Here is a 12488-nt window from a genome sequence, read left to right as displayed (position 1 = left end):
TTTACAAACCTCTCACACGTTTTACATAAATGATGAATAATGTATCATTGTCATCCCTATCAAAATTCTATTTGCTCCCTATAGGCTACAACCATGCTCACATGAAGATGATCAATTAAGTCCGATAAGGCTCTATCGTCTATATTAACGTAACAAAAAATTAGCCTTAGCTTAACAGGAAAGTAACATGATTAGGTTTTAGACTATGTGTAGTGGTTAACTAAAGCGTGAAAAACGTCCCGTCACATAGACAGAGAGCTCCCACTATTTTTTCACTCAAAAACATGTCATGGTTTAACTGAAAACACAATTATTATTATTATTATTATTATTATTATTATTATATATGTAAAAATGTGTATAGGTAATGTGATTTGCTGGATTAAAATTGTGGCCCCATCCCATACACTCTAGCGCCCGCTACTAGCATAACGCCCAAAGGGGCTTTTCACATCTTGGCGCTCATGCGTAATGCCTTGGTTGAGATTTGGGGTGTTAAACTAGTGAGGTGGCTTGCGGCGCTACGCTACCCTACTACACCAAGAAAATTTCTTGTCTAATTACAAGCCCACCCTCTTTCATGGATTGACAAATGCTGCCCCAAGCAATCCTAACACTCAAACTCCTTACAAAATTGAAAGCACAAAACTCTAACTTATTACCTTTACTTTTAAAAGTATCTGAATATGTAACTTTACTCAAATCACATGGACCTAAATACTAACATATTTTTTTTGAACAGGCATGGTTATATATGTTGTTTTGATTAATCATGAAATATATTGTAAAAGTTTTATGGTTTGGCAGGATTAGATGTGAAATACAGTGCATTGGCTGCTAGTTTCTAGACCATCATTTTCCTATGAAAGAATCAGGAAAAATGTTTGGTCTTCTCACCTAAGTTTGTACATTCCTAGGCTGGATATGCCTTTCATATTTTATATTTTTATGATCCACTTTTAAACTTATTATTATATTATATCATCAATTTAGATATAATTAAATACGAATAATTTGTTAGACGGTGTGCAAATGTTGGGCCGGACCTACAAAACCCAGGCCCAAACTGATGTAACATTTGTGATTCTAAGTTTCTAACCCAATGGTTAAATTTCCTATCATGCTATAAAGATTAAACCCATTAATACATTATTGGCTTATTACATTTTTGGCTGCCTACATTATCCATCAACGTCCACAACATAACATTTCAAATGATATGAACTCTTTCAAATTCACATCACAAACCATCTTGCATCATTCCACTACAGTACCTTCACTGTTGTCAAGTTCATCTAGCCGTATAAAATCAGTCGAGTCAATGGCATCATGCTGAACATCATCCGGATCTTCTTTAGTTAAGGTTGCTTGTGGTTCAACAACCGCTGACATATTAGTTATCTTTAAGGATGTTTTAGATTCTTCTAACATCCGAGTTGAATCAAAACCATATCGACTATGACCCACAGAAGCGTTGACGGATTTAGATCCCGTTTCTTGAATCTTAGCCCCGTTATTTTCATTTTCTAAGATGCCCATTTCAAGAAACTTGATGTTATCCAAAGTTTGGTCTTCACGTTTATCCGTAACCGCGCTAGAAGCATCATCTGCTTTATAATGTTCTTCGCGCGCCTCTTCATCATCAAACTCAAACTCTTCATTTTCATCAATCTCATCTTCTTCTTCTTTTTCTTCATGCATTGCGGTTTCCCTGGGTTGAAGATCTTTCCTTCCTAATATTATGACTTCATTCATATTATTTGTACGCGGTAAGATGTTGGTGTCAACAGACTCCAAATCTTTGTGCTTGTAATGGGACCGCTTGATTTGGAAGATCAACCAACAACACGCGGAAATTATGAGACAAACCCTCAAAACATGTTTGGTGGTTTTGATTCCTTTTGGCCTCTGGTTTCTTTGCATAATGAGGCTCACATATGATGAACCTGGATCACTAATTTTTTCAAAAGATAATTAGGATCAAATTCGATTAAGCAGTTATGGCTTAACCGAACGATCGGTTAATTGTTTGGTTCAGTTAAGTCAGTTAATTCAGTTACGTATAGATTTATCAGTTATTTGCTCATCCCAAATTCCATATATAAATCAAATACAACCAAAATATCAACAGGAAAATCAAATTTAATCAAGTCTTACAATCTTTCAAACATTTTGCCTGATATTGTACCAAACCTAAAACATTAATTCGAATTCGAAAAACCACCCTTATCCCTAAACAGTCTAATCAGTATGAAAACCACAACAATTAGAGTAAACTAACTTAATGAACCTACCTTCTAAGTTCAAGGGCGTTACTCGAGTGAAGTTAATGTGTAAGTAAAAACAATATGAAATACCATAAAAGAAGTAGAAAGAAAATGATGAGACAGTTAATACCTTGAGATTGGAAGTGGAAGCAGGGTGGGCTTATGGTTTAATAAGTTGGAGATTGATGTTTGAAGTTGATGAAGAAGAAGAAGAAGAAAATGCAAGTTGATCGTGAACCATTTTAACTTTTACAATCATCAACGGGTCATCCGTGAATCTTTTGGGTTGGGCTATCAACTTTCTATAAATAAATTGTAACAAGGCCATTTGTAATTCTATATGTGGCTTAACATAACTCCTTACATGTTTACGACAAGCCTCACAAATTTGGCTGTTCAGGTTTAAACGACTCGCTTTTAAAAAAAGTATCAATTTGGTTTTGGTCAAAATAATTTTGGCCTAATTAAGCCGGGTTGAACTTAATCGTTTTCTTTTTTAAGAAAAGGTACTAAAATAAGTTCACCCGTCAATCCGCTGTATTTTTACGGTTACTATAGTGGCGAGTTGGGTGAGCAATGGGTCAAACCCAAACCGGCTAACTATATTGGCTTAGAAATGAGAACCAAAGACGGGACCATATAAGGGTGGGTGGGTGGGTATGGTCCTTTTCACGTTGTTCAGGTCGTTCTTGCATTAAGATTCGGGTTGTATTGAATTAGATGAGGCTGTGCGATTTAAGTGATGCCATATAAAGTGTTTTATATTTTTGAACACATTTATATGTTTAAGGGATAACATTTACACGTACAAATTATACACATACAATGGTGTCACACATGGATACACATACATACAATGATTTAGCTTGGTCGGGTTTATTGCGTTGGCCCGAGAGATGATCACCCATGCTTGAGACGGTAGTGGTGGTTGTGCTGTTGGGGAGGCTACAAGGTGGTGTCAGGGTGGCAGTGGTGGAAGCGGCAGCAACAATGGTGGTGATGAGGGTGTCAGTGGATGGTGGTGGGAGAGTCAGTGTCGGTGGCAGAGGCGGCGATGGAGGTGGTAACAACAAATAGGAAGTGAAGATCAACCATGGTAGCGGTGATGTTAGCCCAATTGGACTTTTTATATAATTGACTAAAACTTTTGAGAAAAAGTTAATACCATATTGAGTGATATTGATCTCTAGTCGACGCAGACCATGTTATTTGGTTGTTTTCATAAGTGAAAATAGGCTATAGCTAACAAAAAAAAAAAAAAAAAAAAAAAAATTAACTAACAAGCAGACTGACTTATCCTACCTCATCAAATAAAAGTTTTGAACAACCTTTTATTTCATGAGCCACAAGTGTTGTAAACAAATGTATGGTAAATCCATCAATATATGATATTACTGCACTTTTTAGCTAGATTTGTGGCCAAAATAATACAAACAAATAACTTTTAAAAGGTTGTTTTTCTTTTTCGTTCTAATTGCATTCCTAATGTTTAGGGACAGTATAAAATAACGATTAGTTTATTGATTACTTTATAGTCTAGTAACTTCACTAACCTGTAGTTAGTTTAAAACTTGTGTCTACTGGCTTTTCTTCTTTTCCTCACTTCCAATTATTATATTCTTTTATCAAAACATTTATATAGATCAAATAAAACACACATACATAATTTTATAATAATAAGAAGAAAAGAATAATATGTAACTAACTGAAAGAAGGAAGCCTAAGAGGATCAAGTCATCAACAGGAACCCTAACAAGAGAGAAACTTGATGTTATCCCTTTTCCCACAATCATTCTCTTCCTTTCTCCCAAATGTCAACAAAACCCACCCCAATCAACTATAAATATATATATGCATATACATGCAACATTCATAAATCATAATCTTTTATATTGTATGACACAGATGAACCATAAAAACAGGGCCATGGACAACTTAAAACCCATTTTCCAATGTGGGATTTTCCTCTTATATTCATTACAAACTTCATTTGCTTCGGTCGTTTCAACCGGAAACTTCAATAACGATTTCTTTGTCACTTGGTCACCTAGCCATGTCAACACTTCGACTGATGGCCGATCAAGGAGCTTGAAGCTCGATCAAGAATCAGGTGAAACGACTAAACATTTTTTTTATATACCGTGTTTTTTAACTAACAAAAACATTATTTATAGGTTCGTCTATCGCTTCTAATGACATGTTTTTATTCGGACAAATTGACATGCCAATCAAGCTGGTCCCGGGTTATTCAGCAGGCACAGTCTTGGCGTTCTATGTAATAATCCCTCAGCTGATTCGCCTTCTTATTGGTATTATTATTATTGTTATTTTATATAAAATTTTGTTACAATGCAGCTTACATCAGATCAGCCTAATCGAGATGAAATCGATTTTGAGTTCCTAGGAAATGTTTCAGGCCAACCTTATATTCTTCAAACAAATGTATATGCTGACGGTTTTGACAACCGAGAAGAGAGAATCTACTTGTGGTTTGACCCCACTAAGGATTTCCATACCTATTCAATATTATGGAATCTTCATCAAATCGTGTATGCGCTTATTCAATTTTCTTTTCAAACAAAGCTTTTCTAAGTTCATTATGTAACTAAAAGGTGAAAACAGGTTTATGGTGGATCATGTTCCAATAAGAACATACAGAAACCATGCAGACAAAGGGGTCGCGTATCCTAGGTGGCAGCCAATGGGGATCAAGATCAGCCTATGGGACGGTAGCAATTGGGCGACACGTGGCGGGCAGGATAAAGTTGACTGGTCAAAGGGTCCCTTCATTGCATCGTTTGCAAATTACACGATTGACGCTTGCGTATGGAAGGGAAATGCAAGGTTTTGCAGAGCAAATGGTTCAAGCAATTGGTGGAATAATAATGAGTTTAGTTCTTTAAGTTGGGAACAAAGGAGATGGTTCAAATGGGTTAGAAAATATCACCTGATTTATGACTATTGTCAAGATAATGAGAGGTTTCAATATAATCTCCCAAAAGAATGTTATCTTTCAAAATATTGATTCTTTGATCTCTATCAAAGAATATGTAATTAAGTCTTTCATGGTATTATACAAGATAAATATATGATATGAATAATAACTAATCACACTAAAACAATGTGAAATGTACAATTCTACATGTCAGATGACAAATATAAGTTAGCGTACCTTGATGCTACTTAAACGCGCAACAAACAAATCATTCCATGTATCAGTAATGCCAGGTAAGCACCAATGCATACAATCATCATGCTTCTTTCCACCAGCTGAAGAAGGATGAGCATCGGCTCTAAACTCACTCATACGTGTAATATCCAATAATCGAAACGCAGTTCCCTTAATTGCTTCAAATAGATGTTCGTTTACTACCCGTGTTTCAACATTCGTTCCATTATTTTGCACAGAAAAAAACTTTTCAACCTCGTGTGGTGATAATGGTTGCAGACGTTTACAGGAACCACCTTCGTTCCAATCACCACCTTCAAAATGCCGAGGGGATTGAGTGCGGAAAAACAGAACCGTCCCGGGCCTTGCCTTTTCTTCCACGTATGATATCTAGGCATAAAAAATAAAAAGATTCAAATCAAGTATATGTGTATTATCTTATCTTTAACTGGTCAAAACATAGAAGAATAAATAGTTCAGCGTACTGGTCAATGGGTTAAACAAGTCGAAAGTAAGCTGTAGTGTATTTTTAATTCATAAAACCTCTATTTGTTTTATTCAAAAACTAGATTGTTATCAAATAATATAATTTGTGTAATTACATTTGACAAACTAATTATTTAGAAAGAAAAAGGTAAAATCTTGGATAAACTATAAAAGTGTTTCGGGCCAACGCAATTGGTACCAAAAAGGTGCTAGCTTTGACTTTTGACCATATTTTACACAGCCCGTTCCACGACCTCTAAGAAATTCATGTGACTGCTCTTACGTTAAGAACAAGATATAGACCATAATCATATACATAAACAAGAAGCTTATGCAAAGCATTAAAATTGCAATAAAAGTTTAACGCATTTAATAAGTTCAGTAGATTGGCAAAAATACTTACCATGTGTCTTAAAACTAAATCAAGGCCGATTTCAGGAGATATGGGCGGTATCAACGGCTGACCATTTTTAAAGAAAAGCATAGGGGATTTTACAGGGTCAAACTTCGAAGGGGCCCACCACCTGGCAAATACACATGTACATAAACATATAAGGATTGCCAATTTCTAAACAAAAGTTTTTTCTTGTTTTTAGAAGGAATGTATGTAATATTACCAATGGCCAGTGTTGTAAATGAGAATGTCATGAAAACTTGGAGCCTCTGCCCATGTCCCGTCAGGTATATCGACATCAATTCTGTAACCTTCTTTATACCCTAGAGATTCCAGCTGACCACCCTTATCATTGGCCGACCACCTGCGTCAAATTAATACGATGCAAGAGTCGGTTTTTAAAAGCAGCAACCAAGAAATAAGTGTTGCATATATGAAACATGACCATAAAACAGCTTACCTACCATAACGTGCCAACAGATTAGTTCGGTGATATGCTATAGTGAGGTTGTATTTGAGAAAAGTAAATCCGCGGTCAGCTCCAACAGGACGCCACTTCTTTACTTCATCGGTAGCACGTCTCAGAGAACAGAAAAGAGAAACAAACATGTTCCGGTATAAGGAGTCACCAACAAATCCTGCACTGTTAAAAGTTGTTAAATATCAAGACCATAGATGTACAAGAACCAATTGTGCAATATAGTGCATATGCGAAGCATCCTGAACCTTGATAGTCAGTCATTCATATATGTTAAATCTAAAGAAGTTAATAAACTCCTTCACTAGTCAATAGTCATTGCAAATGAAAGCGTGACCTAATTTAACCAACTGAATGCAATAGGAAAACCAAACTGTTAACTGAAATCAATCGGTTATGGTTACGGTTAATGTGTCTTGGATAACCGAAACCTAACTGAAGAATGGGGAAAAGGCCGGCTTCTTGCTTGGTCTAGGGTTTGTTGAGAAAGGCGTCCCGCCTTCCAACTTCCCTTTATTCAATGTGGATACCGAAGCCATTTATGACCAAGCATTGAACCAATACGCCGCCTTCCCGCATCCAGTGGTGGAAAAGGTGGACGAAGTAGCTGCTGCTGATGATGGGTTAGCTGTCCTCAAAGCGTTCCTCGAATCACCCCGTTCTTCTGACGGAGCGGGTCCAAGTGGAAGCGGCCCTGAAGCTTGATCCTGAAGATCCCTTCCCATTGCTAAGATAGACTTGTATAGTTTTTTTTTTTTTTTTTTTTTTTTCTTTTAGGCGGGTAGTTACCCGGCCATTCTTGTAATATATTCTTGAAATATTAATCTTTTTGCGTATAAGATTGTTATTTCCTTCTTTGGGTTCCTTGCTTTATAAACTTATGACTTGCATACTTAGTTTAAATTAGCAATTTTCCAAGTGTTTAGAATAAGAACCTTTGAACGTGGTTGATAGTGGGTTAAAGTTTCGCTTCCTCCTTCGTGATTGTGCGGGTAGAACCGTCACTTGCACTTGGTAAGATGGCTAAACTTTTAACTTTTATCTGACCTGCGTGTAGGTTTTTCTTACCTTTTGAGGATAAGTTATCCTTTGAACGTGGTTGATAATAGGTGTGAAGTTTTGCTTCCTCTTTCGTGATTGTGCGGGTAGAACCGTCACTTGCACTTAGTAGGATGGCAAAACTTTACCCTTATCTGACCTGCGTGTAGGTTTTTCTTACCTTTTGAGGATAAGTTATCCTTTGAACGTGGTTGATAATAGGTGTGAAGTTTTGCTTCCTCTTTCGTGATTGTGCGGGTAGAACCGTCACTTGCACTTAGTAGGATGGCAAAACTTTACCCTTATCTGACCTGCGTGTAGGTTTTTCTTACCTTTTGAGGATAAGTTAACCTTTGAACGTGGTTGATAATAGGTGTGAAGTTTTGCTTCCTCTTTCGTGATTGTGCGGGTAGAACCGTCACTTGCACTTAGTAGGATGGCAAAACTTTACCCTTATCTGACCTGCGTGTAGGTTTTCCTTATCCTTTTTAGGAATTTTGTTTTGAACCGTTCGACGCGCGGTTGTCGATAGGTTAGTGTTCATTTTCCTTTTATGATTCATGCGGATAGACCGGCACTTTCATTTAATGGGATAATTGAACTCTTCTCCTTCAACTGACTCTGCGTGAAGGTTTGCCACGTTATTGGGTTCGTGCGGGTAAGACCGCCTTCCCACGCAACGACTTCACGTAATGTGAATGCCGTCACCAGTGTTGGATAGTTTAACCGTTCGATGCGCGGTTGTTGATAGGTTATTATTCAGTTTCCTTAATGATTCATGCGGATAGACCGGCACTTTCATTTTTGGGTGCTGAACTTTTTCCCCTTCAACTGACCTGCGTGAAGGTTTGTCACGTTGCTGGGTTCGTGCGGGTAGGACCGCCTTCCCATGCAATGATGACGTAATTATGCGGTGAAAACCGGCATATTAGTTCAGAAAAGTATAAATGTAAAATCATCAGCTTCGGTGTTCTTAAAGAGAATCATTTCCATTAGAAGTGGCTCTTGGCCTTTTCTTTACAAATTGGAATTGATTTACATGCACTGTGTAAATGAGCTCCCTTCCATGTTGGGATGGGAGTGCCATCGAGCCGATACGCACCTGGTTCGGGATCTCGTTCTTTACGCAGCATGTAGTCTCGATTTTGAAGCTGGAATTGATTCGTGTTTTCCCCAGCTGGGGTTCTATACGCACTCGCCTGCTCAGCCTTTATTACGCCACGAGGTGCGCGAGCGTCCCATCTCTGACAAATGCTTCGACCATATCTTTTACATCTATGCATTCTTCAGTGTTGTGGCCCTTTGTCTTGTGAAAGTCACAGTATTTGCTCCGATCAGCATCGTGACGATGTCGGATTATTGGAGGCTTTGGCCATGGGAGCTCTTCAGTGGCGAATATCTCAGTGACGCTTTTGGTGAGTGGCGTCCATCTGGAGTTCCGGTGCGACTGTACATTATCCCTTCCGCCCAACCGATGTTGCAAGCCGGATGAGGTGTCAAAGTTTACCCTTGACTGCCAAATGCCTAGCTTTCGTTTTTTATTTAGTCGGGCGGTGAGGACGTTGTCTTCTCTCGTCCTCTGGGTGTAGAGGTTTGTGCTCTGTGGGAGATCTCTACCCAGTTGCTTCTCTGTTTCCGCATAGCGTTTTGCTGCTGTCATGATGCCATCCCATGTGGATGGCATGCCATCTTTACCCGTTAGGGTGCGGATGAGCTCTGGGTCATGTGCGCCCTGGATGAAGGCAGCGCGAACAAGATCTTCGCTGATATTGCCCAAACTTAGCTTCTTTGAGTTGAAGCGAGTGATGAAGTTTGGCAGAGATTCATCTTCCTCTCGTATGCATTTGAGGATTGTCCATTGCTCCTCGGTATACTTTCGTTGCTGGCTGAAGTGTTGGCTAAACTTCTGTTGGAAGTCTGCCCAGTCGTAGATGTGGTTGACCGGTAGACGATCGAACCATGCTCTAGCAGCCCCCACCAGCGTCATTTGGAACATGTAACACCACGTGGGCTCCGTCCAATTACTGACGGTTGCCCCCGCTATGAACCTGTTCAAATGATCGTCTGGATCAGATATACCGTCATATGTGCCTATGTTGGGCATTTGTTTGGCACTCTTTGGGGCGATTGCTTCAGCAATGTCCCTTGCAAATTTGGACGTTCCTGCATTTGCAACGTTTGGTCTGAACGTTTTAGAGAAGTCTCGTGGACTTCCACCTGTGCTTTTTGGTTTGAAGGCTTGTCCAAAATGCCTTTTCGGTTGGGATTCCGTTTCCTTACGCTTCCCTTTTGCCCTATGGCGAGGGTTCGCGTCGGAGTCGGATTCCTCCGAGTCATCCTCCCAGTATTCGAATTCGTCGGCCTGTTGTACGGAACGCAAGCGTTCGTCCAACTCAGCCTGGAATTCCTTTTGTCGTGCCTCCGCCCATGCCTTAACTTCATCGAGAGTCTGGCGGGGGAGTCTTCGTTTCTCAAACTGGGTATCGGTGGATCCCAGTAGGCGATCATTTACTGCACTTGCCCCAGCTTTGGTAAGTGGGGTAGTGTTCGTAAAATTTACTTCACTTGCCCCGGCTTCGGTAGCCGAGGTAGTGTTCGTAAAAACTGTGTTGCCGGTATTCCCCCTAGTAGCAGGGGTTATGGTTACCGGAATTTCTCTAACCATCTTTGTAGAAGTTTGAAAAAACTGGAGAAAAATAAAGTTCTACCTTGGTCCCACGGATGGCGCCAATGAAGAAACACTAACCGGACCCCGGGCAGATTACTGGTAACCTGGGGGTTGGATAGCTGTTTCCCACGAGGGGTTAGACCCTTGGAAGATGGTTCTTCTGATAACCTGCAAAACAGACACCGTGAGCTCGTCACTGAGAAGGGGGGGGGTTCCTCCTTGTGACCACCCTCCGGCGTGAGAATCAGACTAGATTGCTCTTTAAATATAAAAGTATATTAAGAGATTGCTAGAGCAGATATCAGGTATAATATGATGATAATGTAGTAAGATATGTTATGTTTAGATGATCATACCATTTGGGGTATTTATAGCCGAAGGTAGGTTTCCAAGGAGGTATGGCCGGCTGCAACAGTGTTCCTGTTCATCAACAGTAGCCTACGCACGTGCCCTGCTGGTAGTTGGTGGGTAGGCAGCGGTTGACAGTGACCAGGTCTGCTGTATACTATTCCCTTTCCACCAACTGCCGGCTACGCACGTGGTATGACAGTAGTTGGTGAGTAGGCAGCGGCTTAATAGTGATACAGTACAGGAGCATGCTGCTCGCCATACTGTATCAGTGAGCTGTCGTATCCCTGATCAGATCTTTCGCCCATACCTCGTCAGGTACAGTAAAAGGTCCTTCAGTATACAGACTGGCTTATTTGGGCGGGAGTATTCCCCCTCCCGCCTCTGTGCGGGATTGCTCCCGGCTTTGCTCATTCCTTCAGGTGACACTGAATGATCGAGAGCTAAGTACCTAGTGCGTGTAGCCATGCTGCGCGGGTGGCCTTCCCTCATGGCTTGTATCCGAGGCTGCGGGAACAGGCGGAGTCCACCATGGGAGGCATTTCCTGCGGGAACAGCTTGCGTACTGCGCGTAAGGACGTCACGTCTCTGAGCATGGTTGGTCCTGCGGATCCAGTTGGTCTCTGCGCAGACGTCCCTGTTTAAGGTGAGTCTTGCGGGACCAACTGGGCTCTGCTGGGACCTACCTCTTCACTAACCTTGCATTTGTGTTTGTCCAAATTTTATGCCTCCAGTTACTGTAACCGGGCGTGGAACAAACATATTTCAGCTAGGAAGTTGGAAATTGGTGAAATAAAGATCCAATAGATGATATGATATGAAAGTAAGAAAAGAATACTACTACTACTACTAGTGTTAGTTACAAGTAAGTAAGTGTTACCGATACTAAGACCCCTATGCGAGTGGAGAAAGAGAATGGGATCAAAGATTGGAAGGGGGCAATGATTAGGGTGCCAGCGCCAGTTGAGAATCTGATTGGCACCTGCCGTCCACCCTTTGTAGATCTCCTTACAGGTGTGGTCGTAGCGTGAGGTGGGATCGTAGAACCACCTGCCGTCTGAGTAATCACAGTTGGTTCCATTGTATTGGTTGATGATGGTTTGGTGATTTGAGGAGATGGAGATGAAGATGAACAAGTAGTTGCTGCTGGTGCTGGAGAGTGGTTTTTTGTGATGGTGGTGGGTTGTGGCCATTTGTGGTGGTGATGCTGTTACGGATCGCCGCCCAAGTCAGCTCTGTTGTTGTTTTATGGTGACGCTGTCATGTTTTATTATATTTTTATTTATATTACATTTTTTAGAGATGATTTTTTGCCATTGTTTTACACAATGTTTTATTATATCTATAATAATATATATAACCGAAGAAACAAAAATCCTACGTGTCGCGATGTTGTCGCTTCCTTTTTTTTAGGGTCACCCGATTTGCTTGATTTTTAAATAAAAGCTTCTCATGCATTTGACCCGAATTCACGTGTGTGGGTCTCATCAAACCCATATATTTCTTAAACGAGTTATAACATCTCATCAAATTAAAAACTAATCTCACCAAATATTTGATATAAAAATCCTATAAAGTTGGGATATATTAAAAATTAATATATGATTTATTTAATAAAAAGATATATATTATTTATAATT

General features: G+C 39.9%; 2 protein-coding genes across 2 annotated transcripts; one reads left to right on the top strand and one right to left on the bottom strand.

Annotated features, from left to right (window-relative positions):
- The first annotated feature begins 3888 nt into the window (after positions 1-3888).
- Positions 3889-5292, top strand: LOC143606213 (putative xyloglucan endotransglucosylase/hydrolase protein 10). The gene is made up of 4 exons (XM_077082056.1): positions 3889-4377; positions 4442-4542; positions 4623-4816; positions 4890-5292. The coding sequence occupies exons 1-4, from the start codon at positions 4119-4121 to the stop codon at positions 5290-5292; spliced, it is 957 nt and encodes a 318-aa protein (XP_076938171.1). The 5' UTR covers positions 3889-4118.
- A 129-nt stretch (positions 5293-5421) lies between these two features.
- On the bottom strand, positions 5422-12041 carry LOC143606211 (protein trichome birefringence-like 13). Its single transcript, XM_077082055.1, has 5 exons — positions 11729-12041; positions 6777-6954; positions 6540-6680; positions 6326-6446; positions 5422-5826 (listed from the first exon to the last, which is right to left on the bottom strand). The coding sequence occupies exons 1-5, from the start codon at positions 12039-12041 to the stop codon at positions 5431-5433; spliced, it is 1149 nt and encodes a 382-aa protein (XP_076938170.1). The 3' UTR covers positions 5422-5430.
- Positions 12042-12488: the final 447 nt, after the last annotated feature.

This window comes from Bidens hawaiensis, unplaced genomic scaffold (assembly GCF_021521415.1).
Source record: "Bidens hawaiensis isolate Kalapana, Puna unplaced genomic scaffold, B.hawaiensis_p1.1 tig00073577_1, whole genome shotgun sequence".
NCBI classification, from domain to species: domain Eukaryota; kingdom Viridiplantae; phylum Streptophyta; class Magnoliopsida; order Asterales; family Asteraceae; genus Bidens; species Bidens hawaiensis.
The sequence above is the reverse complement of the archived record's forward strand: the minus strand, read 5'-3'. Positions and strand labels throughout refer to the sequence as shown.